General features: G+C 45.4%; 1 protein-coding gene and 1 long non-coding RNA gene across 2 annotated transcripts; one reads left to right on the top strand and one right to left on the bottom strand.

Annotated features, from left to right (window-relative positions):
* Positions 1 to 15,201: 15,201 nt before the first annotated feature.
* LOC124687583 (transcription factor MYB17-like) lies at positions 15,202 to 16,632 on the bottom strand. The gene is made up of 3 exons (XM_047221361.1): positions 16,500 to 16,632; positions 16,101 to 16,230; positions 15,202 to 15,787 (listed from the first exon to the last, which is right to left on the bottom strand). Exons 1-3 carry the CDS (start codon positions 16,630 to 16,632, stop codon positions 15,202 to 15,204), a joined length of 849 nt encoding a protein of 282 aa, XP_047077317.1.
* A 482-nt stretch (positions 16,633 to 17,114) lies between these two features.
* LOC124687582 lies at positions 17,115 to 20,741 on the top strand. The gene is made up of 4 exons (XR_006998249.1): positions 17,115 to 17,248; positions 20,129 to 20,230; positions 20,367 to 20,435; positions 20,537 to 20,741. It is a non-coding gene; the product is annotated as an uncharacterized LOC124687582 (long non-coding RNA).
* The last annotated feature ends 1,796 nt before the right edge of the window (positions 20,742 to 22,537 follow it).

Here is a 22,537-nt window from a genome sequence, read left to right as displayed (position 1 = left end):
ACAGAGAGGGCAAACCTTCGGCAGGAAATTGAGCCGATGACGAGGAAGCCAAGCAGATCTTGGACGAGGAAGCCGAGCAGATCTTGGACGAGGAAGGATCACTGGCGGAGGTAGCAGCGCCGTACTATTCAGTGGACTGCAATGTATAAAAGCATGTAATAAAGCATTATAGAAATAAGGCTAATCATGTATGCAAACAAGGCTAATCTGCAAGTAATTACAGAAACTTTCACTAAAGCCTACTGTTGTATACAGGACAAAGAATGATGCAAACATGAGATGATGCAAACAGGAGATTACCTAAGCACGGAAGCAATCTCAAACAGACACGATGTAGGTAACCTTCTCCTTTTGCTTTCCCTCGCTCCACTTCTGCAGCAACCAAACAAATCGACCATCAGAATCGTCGCAAATCATAATTATGATCAGAAGTATGGCCAAAATAAATAAATACAAATATCACTCGATGATGTACAGAAACTAAGTATTAAACTGAAACCAACAATAAGGGACAGAAAACTGTATATTCATGACATCCATTTTTGGTCATTGGCTAAAGCTTAACAGCAGATCACCTTCACAGTATCAAGTAGAAAATGGAAGGAGACAACATGTTGTCAAAAAAGAAAAGGAAATGCTGCATATTATTTACAGATACATCCAATCTACACCAGGAACGACGCAATTAGAGGCCAGACAGCTATGAACTTTATTACAGATGCAGACCTGGACCATCAGACCCAATCCTCATCCAAACAGAAACTGGTGCGTGATATACTCATCAGAAACAACCAAAGCATACTAACTCCTAAGCCTAGAGTACAAGCTTAGCAACACCACTTCTAGCATTAACTTACTACTACAAGAATTAAAGATAAGAGATATCCTAAAGAGTATCAGTATAGTAATAAAATTAAGACGAGGTATATAACCATTGCTGAATAAGATGTCCAGTACACAGTAAGGTAGCAAACAATGTTTGCTAGTAAGTTAATACTCCAGGGGACAGAACAAAACAAAAACTCAAGTGTATAAGAAACAATGTTTGCTAGTAAGTTAATCCAGAAAATATCCTCTTTCACAAAGGATATCACCTAAATCAGGAGGACATGATCAGTTAATATCCTCTTTCACAAAAGATAACATAAACTCTAGGTGAAAGGCAACAGTAAGTAAACACTAGATTCAGATGCAACAGCGGTAACATTTGTAGGCTCCATCATGGAGAGAAAACAATGTGTTATCTGAACTCCAAAGTAACAGCTACATCAGACAGCAATCGAACCAACAAGATTGCAGCGATAAACGTTATCAGCTACATGATTCAACGAAACAGATTACAGCAAGCAGATTGAGTAATCACATTCACATAGGCACGGTGCAGTGAAATCTAATCAGTTAAGCAGCATAGAGCATCGGTACTACGAAAGTTCCAGTTCTGCAAATGCATCTGCTACTACATTATTCAGACAGAGACGACTGTGATTGGTGTTGGGGCTGAATCACTCAGCCCCTATCTCTCTTCTTCCTCTACTCCTCTCAATCTCTCTTGGTTCTCTCCTTCACCTCTGAACTATGATCTCACTTTTGTCTCTCAAGAACACACACATGGGGAAACTCCACACACACACACGCTGGCCAAGGAAGAAGAAGAACACATAGGCTTTGCCTTGGAACACTCATCCTAAACTCATGCCAGGACCCACTCCTCCACTAACTTCATGCACTAACTAATTCCTACTTACATGCACAACAACTCAACGTTCGGCACTGGCGCATCTTCTGGATCAATGACTTGGCCATGCAACTAACTGATGGATGCACAAAACCAACTCAACATTTCTCTCGGCTCCATCTTCTGGTCCAGCCTTTCTAGCTAGCTCCAGCCTCACGCCTCATCGCTTCACACGACCTTTGCTGCATCGCACAACACCACGGCTTCACGCCATCATCGGCATCTCACCTTGCTCGCCGCGTCACACGGCAGCCCGGCATCTCGCCTACTCCGTGCACTCAACCGAAGCTTCAACGATTAGCTACTCCCTAGACCCATCTAAGATACATGCAGAACAAAAAAAACTAATATGCAGATACAAAATCAAGATTAAAAGCTAACAATTGGACCTTGGAGGGAGCGAAATCAAGCCTGCGCCTTGTCGGCGGGCTCGAGGGGGAGCACCGAGCAGAAGTAGCAACTAACCTAGCAGAGGAGAAGGAGGGGAGGAGCACGGCGGCTACCTGGGAAGGATGCGCGGTGGCGTCAGCGGTCGAAGGCGTCAGCGGTCCTCTCGGCGGCGTCGGCGGTCGAAGGCGTGGCGGCGTCAGCGGTCGAAGGCGCGCTTCTCTTGCCGGTGCTCCACGAGGTGTTGCGGCGAGTACGGCGAGCAGGTGGGGAAATCTCGATCTGGCCACAGTGGGGAATGGAGGGCGAGCAGGTGGCTTCGGAGATCCAGGAGAAGGTGGGAGGGCGCAGTGGTGAATGGGCGCAGGGCGTCGCCGGCGGAGAGGAAGAAGGGGAGGGGTGGCAGCGCGAGGCAGATCGAGGGACGGCGGCGTCGCTCAGGGTCAGGTGGGATCTGGTCGGGACGGGGGAAGAAGGGGAAATTTATAAGTCCCCTGACGCCTTAGCAATAGCTCACCTCTCGGGGTGCGCCACTATGAGGCTTAGCAATGGCGCACCTCTAGGGGTGCGCCACTACCTCTTTATGTCTGGGTCAAAACAATAACGCGGGGGGGATTGACATATCCCGCTTAGTACCGCACTGGCTCTGTCCCTGGTTGGTTTGTGCCAAACCCCCGCCGGCCGAGTTCGAACCACGGCGGCCCCATTTTTTTCCTTTTCTTTTTAAATTGATTTAACACTATAATAAACATCCAAAATAGCATAATACACCAAAATAAAAGGCATAAATAATTATAATTATGTAGAATATTTAAAATACTATAGAATCTAGAAAATATCCAAAAATATAAATTATATGTCTATTTTGATCGGTACAATGTGAAGATTAACAATATGACATCCATTATTCATACAAGAAAATGATACATAATTATCTTTTCACAATCTTCTTGCCCTTCTTTCTCGCGGTTGAATAATTTAGCCCCGGAACTCCTAGACTTCTTCTCTTGAATGGACGGCCTTTAGGTAGGGTGGTCCTGCTTCTTCTTGTTGTGTATGGTTCTTCATCATCGTCGTCGTCATCTTCCATCTTCGGATCGCCGTACTGGTCAAAGTCTAGCTCGTTGGCGGCTCCATCCATTCCGACGATGCTCCTTTTGCCTCTCCTCACGACAACACGGCTGGGCTTTTGCGGGTCGGTAATGAAGAAGCATTGGTCCACTTGGGAAGCTAGTACCCATGGCTCATATTTCGCGGTGACCTTTGCGCCCGCTGTCTTGGATTTGGCTTCGGGTATAACCATGGTGGTGAAATGCCGGTCTTCTTTTATGACGTTCTTGGCCCACCTGACACGGAACATCGGCACATTCTCTCCGGCGTAGCTCGGCTCCCAGATCTCCTCGATCTTTCCGTAGTATCTCTGCTTGACGTCACCGGTGTAGGACTCCATCGTTACCCCGGAGTTCTGATAATCGCTCTTCATGTCCTTTTCCACGGTGTAGAATGTGTAGCCGTTGATATCGTACGCCTGAAATATCATCAGGTTGTGTTCGGCGCCCTGTGACAAGGCGAATATGAGTTTTTCTTCCGCAGAAGAATCCTCGTCTATAGGGTACGTCAGCATCTTGTCCTTGAACCACCGCGTGAAGGTTGAGTTGTGCTCTTTGATTATATCTCCGTCCGTCCTCTCGTTGGCCCCGATCACCGTACGTCTTTGCGATGAAGGTTTTGTGCTCTACCACCCAAGGATCGACCACGTCTATGTGTTGTAGCGCGACTAGGTTTGCTCTTTCAAAGTCGGCGATTCGACCCTTGAAGTCGACATGCATTTCGCGGCTACCGTCGCGGTGACCCCATCCGGCGAGCTTCCCGAGATGCCTGTTTACGGGCAGGCCAACGGGGTTCTCGATTTCTAGATAACTCGTGCAGAAGGAGATGCACTCTTCGGTCAGAAAGCCCTTGGATATGCTTCCGTATGGACGTGCCCTGTTGCGAACGTACCCTTTGATGACACCATTCATCCTTTAAACGGCATCATGCTGTGCAGGAACGTCGGCCCCAGTTGGATGATATCCTCCACGATATGTACCAGCAGATGCACCATAACGTCGAAGAAAGCGGGCGGGAAGTACATCTCAAGCTCGCACGATATCACCACGATCTCTTCCTCGTAGCCTTCTAAGTTGCCTCACGCCAACGGACTTCCGAGAGATGACGTCGAAAAAGTTGCATAGGCCAAAAGCATTTCACGGACGTGCGCGTCCATGATCCCACGGATTGCAACCGGAAGTATCTGCGTCATCGGCACGTGACGGTCGTGAGACTTCATCCCGCTGAACCTCTCGCTCGCTTTGTCTAGGTACCTGCTTATCTTCCCCGCGTAACCGTAGGGAAGTTTTACTCCTAGGAGACGGTCGAAAAACTGCTCGATCTCCTTCCGACTTAGAGTGAAGCACGCGGGGGGGCAGAAATATTCAATCTTTTTGGCATTTTTGCCCTTGCGACGACTTTGCGTGTCCTCCGCCTCATCATCGTCATCGTCATCATCATCATTAGGGCGTCCCGCGTGAAGCTCCTCCCTGATCCCAATTGATTGCAAGTCGTACCTTGCTTTCGGCCCATCTTTGGTCTTCTCTGGCATGTTGAGGAGGGTACCAAGCAGACTCTCGCACACGTTCTTCGTGATGTGCATGACATCAAGGCTGTGAGGCACACGGAGGATCTTCCAGTACGGCAAGTCCCAGAAAACAGACCTCGTCTTCCATACCTTAAGCAGCGGCTCCGGCGCCTTTCGCTTCTTTCCCGGCGGTGGGCACTCTTTCCAATTTTTCAATAGCTCGTCTATTTGCTCGCCGCTTCTCGTACGTGGCCGTCTTCGGGGTTCGTCTTCACCATCGAACAGATCCTTGCGTTTCCTCCATGCGTCGTCCTCGCGAAGCCACCTTCGATGTCCCATGAACACCGTTTTCGAGGACCCGGGATCTCTATCTAGCTGGCGGTACGTTGTGTCGTCCATGCACCTTACGCATGCATTGAATCCGTGGACCACCTGCCCCGCGACATATCCGTAACCGAGAAAGTCGTGCACCGTCGTGAGCAGTGCGGCTCTCATAGGGAAATATTCTTCCGCGGCGGCGTCCCACGTATTGGCGGGCGTGTCCCATAGCGTGGCTAGCTCCTCTTTCGAAGCCCCATATACGGATTGATGTCGTTCCCTGGTTGTTTCGGCCCTTCAATTAGCATACTCATTTGAATGTACTTCCTCTTCATGCACAACCAGGGGGGAGGTTGTACATCCACACAAACACGGGCCAGGTGCTATGCGTGCTGCTCTGGCTGCCAAACGGATTGACTCCATCGGTGCTCGCGCCCAGCCTTATGTTCCTAGGATCGTCCCCAAATTCTGGGTACTCGAGGTTCAACGCATTCCACTGGCTAGCATCCGAAGGGTGTCTCAACATCCTGTCCTTTTTCTTTTCTTCGGATCATCTGCGTCATCTTCTCCCTTCCTCATCTCCGCGTGCCAGCGCATTAGCTTTGCTTGCTTAGGATCCGCGAAATACCGCTGCGGACGAGGAGTGATTGGAAAGTACCACACCACCTTCCGAGGAGCTTTCTTCCCCTTCTTGTACCGATCGACGCCGCACTCCGGACATATGGTACACTCTGCGTGCTCGTTCCCACAAATGATGCAATCGTTCAAGCACACATGGTATTTCACATGCGGTAAATCCAGAGGACACACGATTTTCTTGGCCTCCTCGATACTAGTCGGACATGTGTTACCTTTGGGAAGACGTTCTGCCCGAGAATGACATGTTGTCGTTGAAGGATGTGTCGGTCATTTTGTGCTTTACCTTCATCTCCAGAGCCATGAGCGTTACTTTCAGGCGGGTATCCTCCGGCCTGCATCCTTCATACAATGGAGTAACAACATCTACCTCCAGTTGATCCATCTTGGCTTTCTCTCGGGCGGCAGCTCTTGCGTTACTCGTCTGCTTGAGAAGCAGCTCTTGAAGATAAGGGTCCTGCACCCAGTCCATCGACGATGGTCCATCGTCTTCATCTTCATGATTGTCATGATGACCTCCATCTTGATCTTCCTCATCATCAGGTCCAGGATCTCCTACATTGTGGTCATCATCATCTCCGGGATCTTCTACATCCTGATCATGCCCGAGATCTTCTACATCCTGATCACCTCCTTCCTTACTTCTTGTTGAATTCCCATGGACAAATTCATAATCATCTTCGTCGCCTTCCCACCGATAGCCATCCATGAAACCACGCATGAGAAGGTGGTCCCGCACCATATCGGCTTTAGGGTCCATAAGGCTCGTTAGCTTGCATCTTCGACACGGACATCTTATCTCATTTTGGTTATTTCTAATCATCTCGGCTGTCGCGGCTTTCAAAAACCTAGCCACAACGCCTTCACTCATCATGCGGACCATGGTCGCTCGCGGATATAGAGAAAATGGATATCTTAGCATACCAAAAGAAAATTTTGGCATGACCTTCCCTAAAAATCGGACATGTATATGCGTAGTATGCCCAACATTCGCCGAAACGGAAATGAATCAATGTTTCGGCAAAATATTGGCAACTCCATCGCATTTCAAATCCTCGCAAACAAACACATGCATGCAACACATGTGTGGATCGGAGGCTTTGCATATACAACACATGTGGAGGCTTCGCATACAACACACATGCACGTGAGACGCTTTTCGCGCATGCGCACACAAAACATGAGCTTCGCATAACATATGTGCACACACACGTGTGTGTGCAAGACGATCGGAACCGTTCACACACAAAGCATAAAACCAACAAAGTTACCGATACAGCGAGACCTAGAGTGTTGGATGAGGTAAAAAAGTTGAGATTGAGTAGGGTATTGAGCTAAGAAAGCTTCACCATTACTTACCTATGAAGAAAATTAAGTTTACCAACTTAATTTTGGTGAATGAAGAGGTGAAAATGAGGTGGGAAGGAGGGGCAACACGACCAGATCCAGATTTGGTGGGAGGTGGTGGTGGAAGAGTGTTTGGGGAAAGTGGGTGGCACATGTGAGTGGAGGGTGAAAAGCGGGAAATGGTCCCGGGTTAGCGGTGGCGCACCACCTAGCCGTGCGCCACTGCTAGGGTGACATAGCAATGGCGCATCTGCTAAGTGGTGCGCCACTGCTCACCCAGTACCTGTAAACCCACGCCCTGCCCAACTTAGCAGGTGGCGCACCATGTCGACGGTGCGCCATAGCTAGTAGTGGCGCACCACGCAGTGCGCCATTGCTAAAGCCCTCATCTCTAAAGGGCCCCGGCCACCTCCTAGCGATGGCGCACCACAAAGCCATGCGCCATAAGTAAGCAAAGTAGCAGTGGCGCACCATGGAGACGTGCGCCACTATTAGTTTTGGGTAGGAGCTGGCCTCCTGCCAGGAATTAGTAATGGCGCACCACAAACAAGGTGCGCCACTACTGAATTTGTAACAGTGGCCCACCATTTTGTGGTGCGCCACTGCTAAGTAGTAGTGGCGCACGGCCATCATGGTGCGCCACTGAAGTCAACCTTACGGCTAGGCCTTTTCCTAGTAGTGTCAGGTTCATCAACCTTATCAAGTTCCATTGTCCTCCCACTCAAATACTTCGCTAGAAACAATTTCTTGGAAATGAGCAAGTAACATTGACAAACACTTTTGTCTTTGACTTCATAGTGGAAAGAATTCCCAAATTGTTCTCTAGGATAACCATCAAAGACATTCATCCGATCTTGGTTGTAAACCCATTTACTTATGCTATGCATACCAAAATTTTAAGAAAGGACTATTAGGGTTTATACCCATGCCATAACTCATATGGTGTCATTTCAACGGATTTATGATGATGCTCTATTTAGTGTAAAATCGGTAGTCTCTAAAGCATAATCCACAAAATATAATGGCATCATTTTATTTTATCTCATCATTAATCCAACAAGGTTTGGATACGTCTTTCGAATACTCCATCATAACTATGGTTTTCCGAAAAACGTGAGTTGTGGAACAATTTTGTAACTCTCTTAGATGTTCGTTAAAAATCGTAATTCAAATATTTCCACCATGATCCAATCATAGATATTTGACTTTTCTATTACGATGATTTCCACTTCATGCTGAAATTTATTTGAATCTCTTCAAATGTTTCAAACTTCTTCCTCATCGAATAAATATATCCATATATATATACACTCAATTCATTGTTGGAAGTTTTCATGAAGTAGAAGAATTTTCCGCACACAACTATGCCCAATGAACCACATACATCATCATGTATGTTTCCACTAAGTTAGTTGCCCGTTCAACTCTTGGCCTATGAACGGTATTTCAGTCATTTTCTTTAGAAAAGATTTGCAAGTGTCAAACGATTCAAAAATCAAATGACTCCAAAAATCCATTTGCATGGAGTTTCTTCATGCGTTCCTTTCTAACATGACCTAAATGGCGGTTCCACAAATAAGTGGAATTCAAATCATTTTCCTTATGACATTTTAGCGTCAGTGTTATGCATGTGTGTTTCACCATTAAGATTTATAACTTATCCATCGTACATGGAGTATGGTCATAATTTGAACAACTCATTGTTTTCATTTCACCAGAGCAAAATAAAAATTATTAAGTTCTTTATTATAAATCTGAAGAGCTAGGTAGAATGCCAACGACGAACATAATAACACTTTATTTTTGTTCTAGACGTGTATTATTACCATATTCCTTATCAGTCACTTAGGCCATTGTATTCTTATTGTGTTGTGTTGTATGACATCTCATACCAACCAATCTGGTACAAATACCCAAGAACTTCATTGTGTGACCAGTCAAAGAATACATTCATAACATGTATATCATCTATATACACCTGAGCTAGACTTTCTAGCCTTTTCTTTTTTTGTGCCAAAATCCTTTTGTAGTTTCTCTTTCGAATTTCCTCGTATTTCTGAAAACACTTCAACATCAATAACTTCTAGGTTTGTTGGTCAAATACCAATAACCTTGAGGTTCGCACTTTGAAGTTGATCATCACATGACAAGTGTTTCGGATTTCACTAATAGTAATTTTTTAATGTGATGAACAATTTCACTCATAATTTTATCCATCAAATCATGAAAACTTCATGATGAAGCTGCTATGGCTTACTAGTTGGAGGATCGGGATGCCTAGCGTCTTCAACCTTCGTACATTCCCATAAAACTTATGAGTTTATGTAGTCTCACTAAATTATATTCTATTATCTTGTAATAAGGTCTTAGATATCACATATATCTCACACCTTGCTTATTTCTGAAAACAAACTTTTCAGCTCATTACTTTTCAAACGGATTTGAACATCAAGTTTCACGGAGACAAGATAATTTCACATACTAATTGAAAACATTGCTTTTCGAATCAGCAATTTGAGGATTACCAAAAGTTTGCTATATGAATTAATCATTTCTTGATTCTTTAACAATACGGTACCAGTCCGTAAAGTTACTTATCAGACTTAACAGTATTCCTATCTCAGTTATCAGCCTAGCACAAAGTAGAAAAACGGATGCCAATTCTACAAAATTTAATGCAAATACAATTTAGACTATGTTCAGGATAAATTTGAGTTTACTATTAATTCTTAAATTAACTAGGTGAACTCCCACTAAAAACAATATCCCTCGAATTGTCTTAGTGATTACACAAACCAAATCCACTACACCAAGTCCGATCATCACGTGAGGTGATGTAGTTTCAATGGCGAACATCAACATGTTCATCATATTATCTATATGATTCATGCTTAACCTTTCGGTCTTCTGTGTTTCGAGGCAATGTCTGTACATGCTTGGCTCATCAAGTCAAACCCTAGTTTCCGCTTGTGCAAATCTGGCTTGCACCCGTTGTATGCACACGTTGAGTCTATCACACCCGATCATCACGTGATGCTTTAAAACAACGAGTCTTAGCAACGGTGCTAACTTTATTATCTTGAATTTTAGTGAGAGGGATCATCTTATAATGCTACCGTGGCGATTTAAGCAATATAAGATGCATAAAAGGATTAACATCACATGCAATTCATAACGTGATATGATATGGCCCTTTTATCTAGCGCATTTGATCTTCATCTCCAAAGCACGGGCATGATCTCCATCATCGTCGGCGGTGCGTCAAGTTCCATGGCGCCGTCTTCATGGTTGTTCACACATGTAGCAACTACTACAACTACTTTGAAATAATACTACTACATGAAATATAAAGACAACCATAAGGCTCTTGTCGGTTGCCACAATAAAATAATGATCATCTCATACATATTCATTATCACATCATGGCCATATCACATCACCAAACCCTGCAAAAACAAGTTAGACGCCTCTAATTTGGTTTGCATATTTTACGTGGTTTAGGGTTTTCGAGTAAGATCCAATCTACCTACGAACATGAACCACAACGTTGATACTAGTGTTGTCAATTGAAATAGTAAATTGAATCTTAACTATGGTGAGAGAGACAGACACCCGCAAAGCCACTTACGCAATACAAGTTGCATGTCAAGCGTGGAGCAGATCTCATGAACGCGGTCATGTAAAGTTAGCCCGGCCGCTTCATCCCACCATACCGCAAGATGCAAAGTACATATAACAAGAGACAACAAAAGCATCAACGCCCACCAAACCATTGTGTTCTACTCGTGCAACCAATCTATGCATAGACCTGGCTCTGATACCACTGTAGGGATTCGTAGCATAGAAAACAAAAAAATTCCTACCGCAAGAACGAATAACAAGCCAATATCTAATCTAGTAGATGGTAGCAACGAGGTGAAGATCAACATACGCTCGAAGATCGCTAAGAGTTAACGAGATAAATCTCGTGGTGGATGTAGTCGATCACTTGCCGCTTTCAAAAGCGCGTAGAAGATCTTGACGGTGCCACAATCGGACAGCACCTCCGCACTCGGTCACACGTACGGTGTTGATGATGACGTCCTTCTCCCCGTTCCAGCGGGCAGCGGATGTAGTAGACCCTCCTCGGAATCCCACTAGCACGACGGCGTGGTGACGGTGGTGGTGGAGATCTCCGACAGGGCTTCGCCGTAAGCGCCGCGAGAGAAGAAGGAGGAGGGAGTAGCTAGGGTTTGGGGAAGAGGGGGGCTTGGGGCGTCGGCTTGGGTGTCCCTTGGTGGTGCAGCAAAGTTGTGGTATCCAGCCCTCTCCCTCTCCCTCTCCCTCTCTTTATATAGGTGGAACCCCCAAGGGTTTGCCCAAAGATTCGAATAAGAGTCCAACTCAAAACTTACCATATGGGTGAAACCTAGGGGAAGTGGGACTCCTCCCTTTCCTTCCCCTATGGCCGGCCATGATGGTGGAGTCCACCATGGACTCCACCTTCCCCTTTGGTCGGTCGGATAGGGTTGGTGGAGCCCATCCGGGACTCCACCTTCCATGGTGATTTCTTCTGGAAGGTTCTAGAACATTCTGGCGCCTTCCATAAATGCACCGGATCATTTCCAAACTTGGAAAGTGACTTCCTCTATATGAATCTTATTCTTCGGACCATTCCAGAACTCGTCGTGATGTCCTGGATCCCATCAGAGACTCCGAACAACATTCGAACTCCATTCCATATCTACTTAAAACGACATCAAACCTTAAGTGTGTCACCCTACGGTTCGAGAACTATGCGGACATGATCGAGACTCCTCTCCGATCAATAACTAATAGCGGGACCTGGAGATCCATAATAGCTCCCACATATTCAACGATGACTTCGTGATCGAAAGAACCATTCACATAAAATTACAATTCCATTTGTCTCGCGATATTTTACTTATCCAAAGTTTGATCGTCGGTATCTCCATACCTAGTTCAACCTCGTTACTGATAAGTACTCTTTACTCGTACCGTGATATGATATCCTTTGTGAACCATTCATATGCTTGCAAGCTAATTGGATGCCATTCCACCGAGAGGGCCCAGAGTATATCTATCCATCATTACGATGGACAAATCTCACTATTGATACAAGTGCCTCAACCCTATACTTTCCAAACACTTAATGCCACATTTATAAAAACCCATTTACGCAGTAGTGTTTGGTGTCATCAAAGCATCCATCCGGTGTAGGTGATTAACATGATCTCATGGTCGAAGGATTAAGTTAATATGCATATAAAAGCTTGAAGCATAAAGAACTAAATGACTTGATCATATGCTACGCTTACTATGGGTGTGTCCATCACATCATTCACCTAATGATATGATCTTTTTATTAATAACATCCTATGTTCATGATCAGGAAACCATGATCATCTATTAATCAACAAGCTAGTTTAACAAGAGTCTTACTAGGGACTCCTTTATGTTTACAAAACACACAAGTATTAATGTTTCCGGTTAATACAATTGTAGCATGGGATATAAACATTTATCGTGAACACTAATATATAACAATAAACATTTTTATTATTGCCTCTTGGGCATATCTCCAACAGTCGGCGTCGGCGCATCTCTGCCCGCCGCTTGCAGCAATGACCACCCGCCACTGGTAGCAACACCGGCAGCATTGCCGCCAACAGCAACACCACCCACCGCTTGTACCAATGCTGGGTGGCGCTTGGTAGCATCACCGACATCTCCTTGCTGCGCCGATGGCCATGGCTCCCAGCATCCACCCGGTGGTGATACTCTTACCACTCCCCGCAGAGAGCACCGTCTCCAGTGTTATGGTGGGACAAATCTTCAAAATCAGTCTTTCACGCAAGAACAAGGCATATCAAGATGGATTTTCACTTTGTTCGTTGGCGCATATCTCAGAAGCAACTACAGATTCTATTTATCTCTTCCAAATATCAAATTGCATATGTCTTCACCAAGCCACTCTATTGCCATCGTATGAGCATTGTAACGCAATTTTAATCTTTTTTAGCCGGTTCAGATTGGGGGGTTGATAATAGAATACATGTCTGTGTAGATATTGTATATGTGTAGGATACTTACCATGTTACTCTTGATCTATACTCCCTCCATTTCAAAGAATAAGGCGCTCTTGTTTTTCGTGATTTTTTGTTCGGCCAAGATTTACTTCAAATATATCAAGGTTGTTTGTATAAAATTAGCATAATTAGAAAGTGATTTTCAATACGAATCCAACGATATTAATCACATATAAAATAATTAAGATTTTGTTGCTCAATTTTAATAGTCAAAATTCGTCTTCTAATACGTGTGAAGCCAGCCCCCTTGTGTGCCGTGCAATTCCCAAAACCTCTCTTTACGTTTACTCTTTCAGTGCGGTCATATGTAACTAGGTCCATTCTAGCATTTTTCTATGGACTATATGGTTAGCAGTATCAAATTTGATAAAGCTATACTCACTCTCTCAACACCTTCAAATTACATTGACACACACGCAAAAGTTACTACGTACCTTGTAATCCATCCGTTTCACATCCATTTCATAGAAAATCTTGTCCTGATTTTAGTTCAAGTTAGAGCATCTCCAGTCGCGTCCCCCAAACCGTCCCCCAAAGGGATTTGGGGCGCGCCGGACAAAAAAAGCGTTCCAGCCGCGTCCCCCAAAGCCCTTTTTTGTCCGGCGCGCCCCATTCGGTGTCCGGCGTCCCGAGCCCGTCCCCGTCCCACGAGGGACGCACCGGGCACGCCGGACACAACGAAATGAGAGGCGAGGAGGCGCGGGGCCGACCCGTCGGCGGCTCGGACGCTCAACCGCCACATACGTAGCGACGGTGCAGTTGACGGGAAGCGGAACCGTCGCATTGGCAAGCGCGTCGACGACGCGCCAGCCCCGCCGGAATGGAGCGCCGACTCCTCGGAAGAGCAACCGCTGCTCTCTTCGACTTCTGCGCCGCCGTTCATCCGCGCTCAATAAGACCCGTACGTACGCCGTCATTCATCCAAGCTTCCATCCGACACCTCCAGCGACGATGAGCTACATCTCCCAGCTCCCGTCCGACACCTCCGGCGAGGGAAAGCCTGCTGGCTGGCGCCATTGGTGGGACAAAGCCAGGACGCCGAGCAGCGGCGACGATTCCCCGCCGCCGGTTGACGGCGAGGAGGAATGGCTGGGCTGGGAGGAGGAGGAAGAAGAGAGCGAGGCCGCGGCGGCGGCGGTGGCCCGTGCGAAGGCGAAGGCGGCCAAGGCGAAGGCTTCCAAGGCGAAGGCCGCCAAGGCCAAGGCCGCCAAGGCCAAGGCCAAGGCCAAGGCCAAGGCGCAGCCGACGAGCACCGGCGGCGACGACGCGTCGAGCGCCGACACCGCCTCTTCGGAAGAGGTGACGAGCAGGAAGCGCCACCGCGATGACGACGACGAGGCGGGGCCATCAGCGAAGAAGAAGAAGTAGATAGTTTATATGTATTTAATTATATTTTTTCGAAGTTTTATATATAATTTGTTTATGTTCAACCGATTTGAATATTATTAAATAGTTTCTTTCTAGCCAAAAAAAATACTTTTAATGTTTGGGGGCGGCGTTTGGGGGACGCGGCTGGGGAGCGACGTCCCCCAAACGCGGCGCAACTAGGCTGCGTCCCCAAACGCTTGATCCGGCGCGGTTTGGGGGACGGTTTGGGGGACGCGGCTGGAGATGCTCTTAACTAAAACCACAACAAAAATTCAGACGGAGGGGAATACTTACTTTGGGCATCTTGCTAACAATTTTGTACCACAGATCCTGCAGCAACGTCTCCTCGATCGAACTACGGAAGATCGGAGGGCTACAACAGCTTCAAGATGAATTGAAGATCGAACATCATTCGATGTATTACAGCGTCTCCGGAGAGAATCCCGTCACAAAGCCATAATACACCATGATGTCCAGCCTTATCCCCAGGCGATCGATACCAAGCCCTAGCTAACTATAACTAATCCAAAATAATGTCATGTCCACCCCTTCTGCACACGTGCTACCTTCACCCGCGCGCGCCATACATACGCCCTCCATACGACACAAAAGACAAGCATATACATTATACATACCCACAGCACAGGCGTACGTATAGGTACTTCGTATGCAACGTACGTGGCGCGCGACGTGCGTTGTGCTGCCTAGAACGCCGTATCCAGGGACGCCTCCGTGAGCACGTCGAGGGGCGGGAAGAGCGAGAAGCCGCCGTACCGGCCGTGGAACAGCCCGAGCTCGTCGCCGGCGAACTCCTCGCAGGCCAAGTCTAGGAACATCTGGCACTCCGCCGCCGCGTCCATCTCGTTCTCGTTGGACGCCGCCGAGGAGTCCTCCCCCGGCAGCACCGCCTCCTCCTTCACGGACACCGGTGGCGCCACCTTGCGGAAGGAGCTCCCGATGTCGGAGTTCCACAGCCGCAAGAAGACGTCTGAGGGCTTCGCCGCGGCCATGGTGTCGGCCTCCGTCGAGGAAGAGGAGCCGGAGGTGGTGGTGGCGGTCGCGGCGGCGGTGGCCGAGGATGAGGAGGAGCGGAGCGAGAGGCGCGCCTCGGCCTCAAGGCGCGCGGTCTCCCACTGCGCCATGTGGCGCGCGGCGGGGCAGCCGGCGGTCGGGCCGGGCGGCGGCTCGTCGAGGCCCATGAGGCGGAGCTGCTTCTTCAGGTGCGTGTTCCAGTAGTTCTTGATCTCGTTGTCCGTCCGGCCGGGGAGCTGCGCCGCGATCATGGACCACCTGCAATGCATGCCGTCACTTGCAATCAATATAACTCCGCCATTACTCATACACAAGTATCACCCTGAAACTAGTCACTAAACGCTAAGTGTAGGATTTCTGGAGTACGTGAAAAGATGCTCAGGCTCCATCATTGAGCGCGCGTACGGGGCCATGCTCGCACAGTGTGGGCATCCGACACAGTGGCACGCTGCGACGAGCTCATGGCTATAGTGCGGGAGCTACAGTTTTAGTGTCTACTAGTACTAGCAGTGGGGAAATGTGCTTGTCCCAAGAGGGAAACTGAGGCCGGCCGGCCGGGGCGCGCGCTTACTTGTTGCCGACGATGCCGTGGAGCTGGACGATGGACTTCTGCTCCTCGGCGGTGAAGGGACCGCGCCTGATGTCCGGACGCAGGTAGTTCGTCCACCGCAGCCGGCAGCTCTTGCCGCACCGGTTCAGCCCTGCATGCAGCGCGACAAAAGCCCAATGCGGTTTAAACAGCAAAATCTATGTGCCATGGAAATGGGTGACAATGGGAACTTTCGTGTTCCGAAGAAAGCTTTGCTTAATGAAATGAAATCCTGTAAGGCTGCAATCCAAAATCAAGATACACCATTCCAGATCGAATATGCATCATGTTTGGGTACAGAACTTGGAAGAGGCACCAGAATAACCAGTCAATTTCATACACTAGCTGGGTTGATGGATCTGAGAGAGAAAGACGACAGACCTGCGAGCTTGGGGAAAAGGCGCCAGCTGCCATGGCCGTTGGCCTGGATGAAGTCGACGAGGAGCTTGTCCTCCTCCGGCGTCCACGGCCCCTTCTTGAGCCCCTTCTTGTCGCAGCACGGCGCCCTCCCCATGGGTAACGGTCGATTGGATAAGCCCAAGCAGGAAAGAGCTGCAGAGAAGAGAACACTCAAGTAGCAGGAGGATGGAGGCGCCAGCTCGCACACGAGGAGGCTACGTATGGAGGCCTGGCCTGGGAGGATAGAGAGGACGGGGCGATGAATGCGATGTGAAACGAGAGGGGGGTGTCCCGGAGTGGAAGGAAAAGATTTGGGGTAGGCGCGGAGGACGAGGAGGCTTTTGTTTGTGGCCGAGGAGGATCCCCCGGGGGCGCACTTTAATGTCGGAGATTTCCACCTGCGCTGGCTGCCGCTACGGCGAGACCATCGACGGGTCTCTCGGCCTCGACGGGGCGAATCCTATACACCGACCAGGTCGGTGTATACGGAGTGCCGCACACCCCCGACGTACCTTTTGGGCCGGCCCATATCGCGTTAGTTGCTCTATGTTTCTTTCTTCTTCTTCGTGATCTCCACAGCTGAGCGACCCGAGCGACCGAGGCTCCGTCCAGTCCGTTCCTCCGCCTCTGCCTCCGCCTTTTCGCCCGAGAGCACTGGTTCCTTCCCTCTTCTCTGGAGTAATGGTTCCTTGGGTTGTGCTTCGTTCATCTCCGTCGATGGCGGAGGAAAGGTCAGTACCGTTCCATTCTTCTCCCCCTATGCGCAGTACTAGATTCGTTCTGATTTTAGGGTTTTCTTCGGATGATTTTGGGGGATCGGGGCGGTGCTGATTCGCTAGTATGTGCTCTGTTTCGAGATCCCCCTAGGCTTATTCGGTGGTCAGCCGCTGATCCCAACATCTCACACCCATGATAGCTTCAGTTTAACGTCTAGCAATTGCTTTAATAGTGATTTAGCCGTATGTTTCTATCCTTGTCTAGTTTATCTATTACTCTGTTTTTGCAAAGAGTTGCAAACATCTTTTTGGCTGAAACATAGTTCATTATGTCAACTAAATAATCTACTGTGAGGAGACGCTTTTTTCGTAATAAACAGTTCTATCGGCTGTGACAAAACATAAACCATTTGTACTACTTTTTGTCCTAGTTTTTGGGGGAATGCTGACTGGATGTATAATTACTTTTTTTATTTAAAGAATGCTCTATGAATTTTTCTTACATATGCCAAGAACAATTTTGTCTTTCCATATTCAGGAGGACCATTTGTATGCTCTTTTTTTAGCAAAGATGCTAAGATTTTTCTCATGATTTTTGTTCATGCAAAGATGCAACCAAGTGGTTTTTGTTACAGGCTAGTTAAAATTGCTGCCTCCAGTTTTTCCAGGCATGCCAGGATGCTATTGGTCCTCTTAGAATCTGTTTTGAACTTTATAGATTCCGTTTTTTTTGTTCAATTAAGGAAAAATATCATGCTAAGAATTATTTTTCAATGTTTCGAATGGATTCTTGGAAGGAACCGTTCATGCCAAGAATTCGTTCACGGATTTTTTTTATAGTTCAAGCAGGGAAACCGTTCATGTTTTTACTAATGTTCAAGGCATGACACCGTTCATGCCACGATTTTTGTTCATTGTTTTTTAAATGTTCAACGGTAGAAATCAATTCATGCTTTTTTTGTTCAAGGAGAGAAACCGTCCATGCCAAGAATCAGTTTGACGTAGTTTTTTTTTAAACAAGGAAGCCGTTTTATGGCAAGAATCTGTTCGTGTTTTATTTTTTAGTTCAAAGAGGGAAACCAATTATTCCAAGAATTCGTTCATCCGATTTTTTTTTGTTCAAGGGAGAAAACCGCTCATGATAAGCATGTGTCCGTGCTTTATTATTTAGTTCAAGGGAAACCGTGCATGCCGAGATTCCGTTCTTCGTAATTTTTTGTTTCAAGAGGAAAACGTTCATGCCAAGAATCCGTTCGTGTTTAATTTTTTAGTTCAGCGAGGGAAACCGTTCTAGATAAGAATTTGTTCATGATTTATATTTTAGTTCAAGGAGGGAAACCGTTCATTCCAATAATCTGTTCATGGGATTTTTTTGTTCAAGGAAAGAAACCGTTCATGATTAAAATTCGTTCGTGCTTTTCTAGTTTAGTTCAACGCGGGAAACCGTTCATAGCCAAGAATACGATCATTGGATTTATTTTAGTTCAAGGACGGAAACCGTTCATGATATAAAATTGTTCATGCTTTACTTTATTAGTTGAAGGAGGGAAACCGTTCATGCTTAGATTTCGTTCACGAAATTTTTTTAGTTGAAGGAGGGAAACCAGTTCATGCTTTATTTTTTTAGTACAAAGAGGGAAACCGCTCATCCCAAGAATTGGTTCATCGGTTTTTTTTGGTTCAAGGAAGGAAATCGTCAATGCTGATAATTCGTTCATAGTTTTTTTTGGTTTCAAGAAGGAAAACGTTCATGGCAATAATCTGTTCGTGTTTATTTTTTTAGTTCAAGGAGGGAAACCGTTCAAGATAACAATCTGTTCATGCTTTATTTTTATTTAAAGAGGGAACCATTCGTTCCAAGTATCAGTTAATGGGATTTTTTATATTTAAAGGAAGGAAACCGTTCATGTTTAGAATCCGTTCATGTTTTATTATTTAGTTCAAGGAGGGAGACTGTTCATGCCAGAAATACGTTCATGGTATATTTTTAGTTCATGGAGGAAAACTATTCATGATATGAAACCATTCATGCTTTATTTATTAGGTGAAACAGGGTAACTGTTCAAGCTAAGAATCTGTTCATGCTTTATTTTTTTTAGTTCAAGGAGGAAAACCATTCATTCCAAGAATCTGTTCATGGGAATTTTATGTTAATGGAAGGAAACCGTTCATGATTAGAATCCGGTCATGCTTTAGTATTTAGTTCAAGTAGGAAGTCCGTTCATTCCAAGAATTCGTTCATGGGATTTTTTTGTTTAAGGAAGGAAACCGTTCATGATTACAATTCGTTCGTGCTTTTTAATTTAGTTCAACGAGGGAAACCGTTCATGCTAAGAATATGTTCATGCTTTATTCAATTCTATAAACCAAGGACATTTTCATGAATTGCTTTTTGTAGGGTAAAATTATTTTGTCTCTCTGTTTAAAAGTTCATTTATGTAGGTGCACATTCCTTGGCTTGTCGGAAAACAAAGGATACTTATTGTCGCCAATTTCATTGATCAATCATTTGATGTACTCAATCCAGACAGCTCAATTGAAAAATTCTGGACAGTGGTTAACACTGTAATATACTAATATTCAATTTCAAGCAATTGTTTGTGCAAAGTTATCCTGGTTGTTTCAAGTTCAACATACGTGATTTCAGCGTCAAATATGTTCATGTGACTAAACTACATTATCTAACTTGCTAGTATGTGTCTTTAATATATTTTAATGCTTACTAGCATATTATTCCTTTTTCTAATCATTCTCCAATGCTAGATTCTAATTCTTTTTCATTATTCAGTATTAACATTATGCATTGGTTTTACATTTAAGATCTGACATGTCAGAAAAATTTCCATACTACTTATACACTGGTTTTCATTTAATATATATGTGTGTTCAAAATAGGTCGACCTTCAAGCCATCCGTGAAATAATCACATCTCAGATTGTGTTAAACAAGTTTAACGAGCATCAGGTTCCATTGGCTAGACAATTTATTGCTAAACATGTAAGTACATCTCTCTCTCTGTGTTCTCATTATGATTCTCTAAGTAGTCAGCCACACACTTTTATACAAAAAATATTACAATCACAATTAAGATTCGCGATAAAACATCATAATGACTAATTACTTTGTTTCGTAGGCTCCACACCTCCTTCATTGACCAAAATTCACATCTTCTTCTAGCAGTAAAAGATGAAAATCCACCAAAGTAAGTTTCTCATTATAGTCGGTCCATCAAATTCTTTTGTTCCAAAAAATTCTACAAATTTCATCTAGTGGTAACTTGTTTTCCCTGTTTCATTTGGACAGGTATTACCAAGACAAGAACACAGCAGCAGCTATCCAGGAAATGCTTCTCCTACAAGGCAAGAAGAGGCACATAACATTTGGGAATGAAAGCATGGAAAATTGAGTTTCAGTGAATCAGAACAATATTTATTTGTTAAGGGGATTAGGTAAAAAATATCAAATGGGCATGTGCTGTGTTTGAAGTGATAAACATGAATTCAGTGTACCTTGGTTCGAATTATTTCTGTCTATTCTTGTCAGAGCATACTGTCAATATTTCTTGTGTTTCTCCCTATAGGAGTTCATTTACTACTTAGTTACAAACTGTATGGTCACTACTTAGTTTCTAGGCAATGCAAAAATGTGACAGCACAAACTTTATTCATGGTCATGCAGGAAAAGCCCCCCGATTCTTCTAGAAGAAACAGTCACAGAGAATAAGCTAGCAACCAGCGAAACAGAGGAAAAGAAGCGATACTCCTGGTCGAGCGAAACAGCCGGAAACGAACTCAAACAGCGATACTGGGCCAAGCCCACAAACGACCAGGGGGGTGTGCGGGACCTGGTCGGCGCCGACCAGGTCGGCATATAGCACCTCCCCTCGACGGAGGCACAGCAAACGGGCACGCACAGAATGGGCTGCGGGGTGAGGACTGAGGAGGGAGGACCAGACGTCACAGGGTGACATCGAGGGCGCTTTCAATTTAACGCCCGTATAGTTCGTTAAGTGGGCCGGCCCACACCGGGTCCGGTTTTGGAAAAAATTTAAAGCGTTCCTCGGTTTTTTCTGTTTTTCTCTCGTTTTTACTGTTTTTTTTTTGTTAAATTCTGAAATCTGGTCACTTTTTGAAATCTCGATCTTTTAAAACTATGTTTTGGATTTGTGAATATTTTAAAATTTGGTAACCTTTTTAATTTCATCAAAAATTTCGAATTAAAAGAACAACCAAACAGAAAAAAACATGTTTTGCTAGGCTGGCCCACCCGACTAGCGCTGCACGTGTTGCGTCCGTAACGGTCGCAATGAGCACATAATATGGGCTCCCACATCCTAACATCGAGCCACCTTGTTCTATCGTTTCTGTGTTGGGCTGGTCCACGCATTAGAGGCGTGATCGGATAGCACCCGCACGTTGGGCCCTAGCCAAAGATTTAGACCCGATGGCTAGGCCGGGCCTGGGCTTCATAAATGTGTGAAATAAGGAAGAGGCCTGGCCCAAGGCCCTACGGGCTTTTTGCATTGATGGATCGAGCTTGGTCCTGAACTTTAGACCCGACATTTGCGACGGGCCTAGGCCTAGGGTTTTTTTCTTTGGGCTTTGTTAAGCCGGACAGAAGACTGGCTCGGCCCAACGAATTCCTAGGCATAGTCTCAAGGGAAAAAAAAAACTACAGTACATTTATAACATTGAACGAAGGTATCAACTATTTTTTCTAGCGTTGTTGCAGGAGAAGCAATTATAGAGATTTTTCTAATTCGTTTAATATTTTTTAGTTTATTTATAGTTATTATTTTGTCTTTTGTTCTTAGTTGAAAATCTAAAAATGGAGAACTGTAAAATTATGCCTAACCTATTAAAGTTGGTTCAACAAAACCAGTTTGGTGGTTTCGTTTCTGAGGACGCAGATGCAGGTATGCACTTAAAAAACTTCCGCTGAAATATGTGACATGAGCGCATAAAGATGTTGACCCAAATACTTTTGTTTCTCTATTTACGACTAAACAGTACAACCTCATCATCTCCTGTTTGATGCGAGTGATGTCGGTGGGCTCCCTTTCAAAGTGTCTTGTGTTGGCAAACAAGACTCATCATCATGTTGGATATATGTACCTTAGAGGCAAACAAAAAAAATATGTTTTATTTTCATATTTGTAATGTTCATAATAAGTTTTATAACATGCTATAACTGTATCAAGCAAAAAAAAAATTAGTACACGTGTGGTATGTAAACAAAACATTATCCCTAGTAAAATAGTCAATTGATTAATATATAATCAAGGTTTCCTGATCTTGAAAAACA

This window comes from Lolium rigidum, chromosome 2 (genome assembly GCF_022539505.1).
Source record: "Lolium rigidum isolate FL_2022 chromosome 2, APGP_CSIRO_Lrig_0.1, whole genome shotgun sequence".
Taxonomy (NCBI): domain Eukaryota; kingdom Viridiplantae; phylum Streptophyta; class Magnoliopsida; order Poales; family Poaceae; genus Lolium; species Lolium rigidum.
Note: the sequence above shows the minus strand (reverse complement) of the source record. Positions and strands in the feature narration are given on the sequence as shown.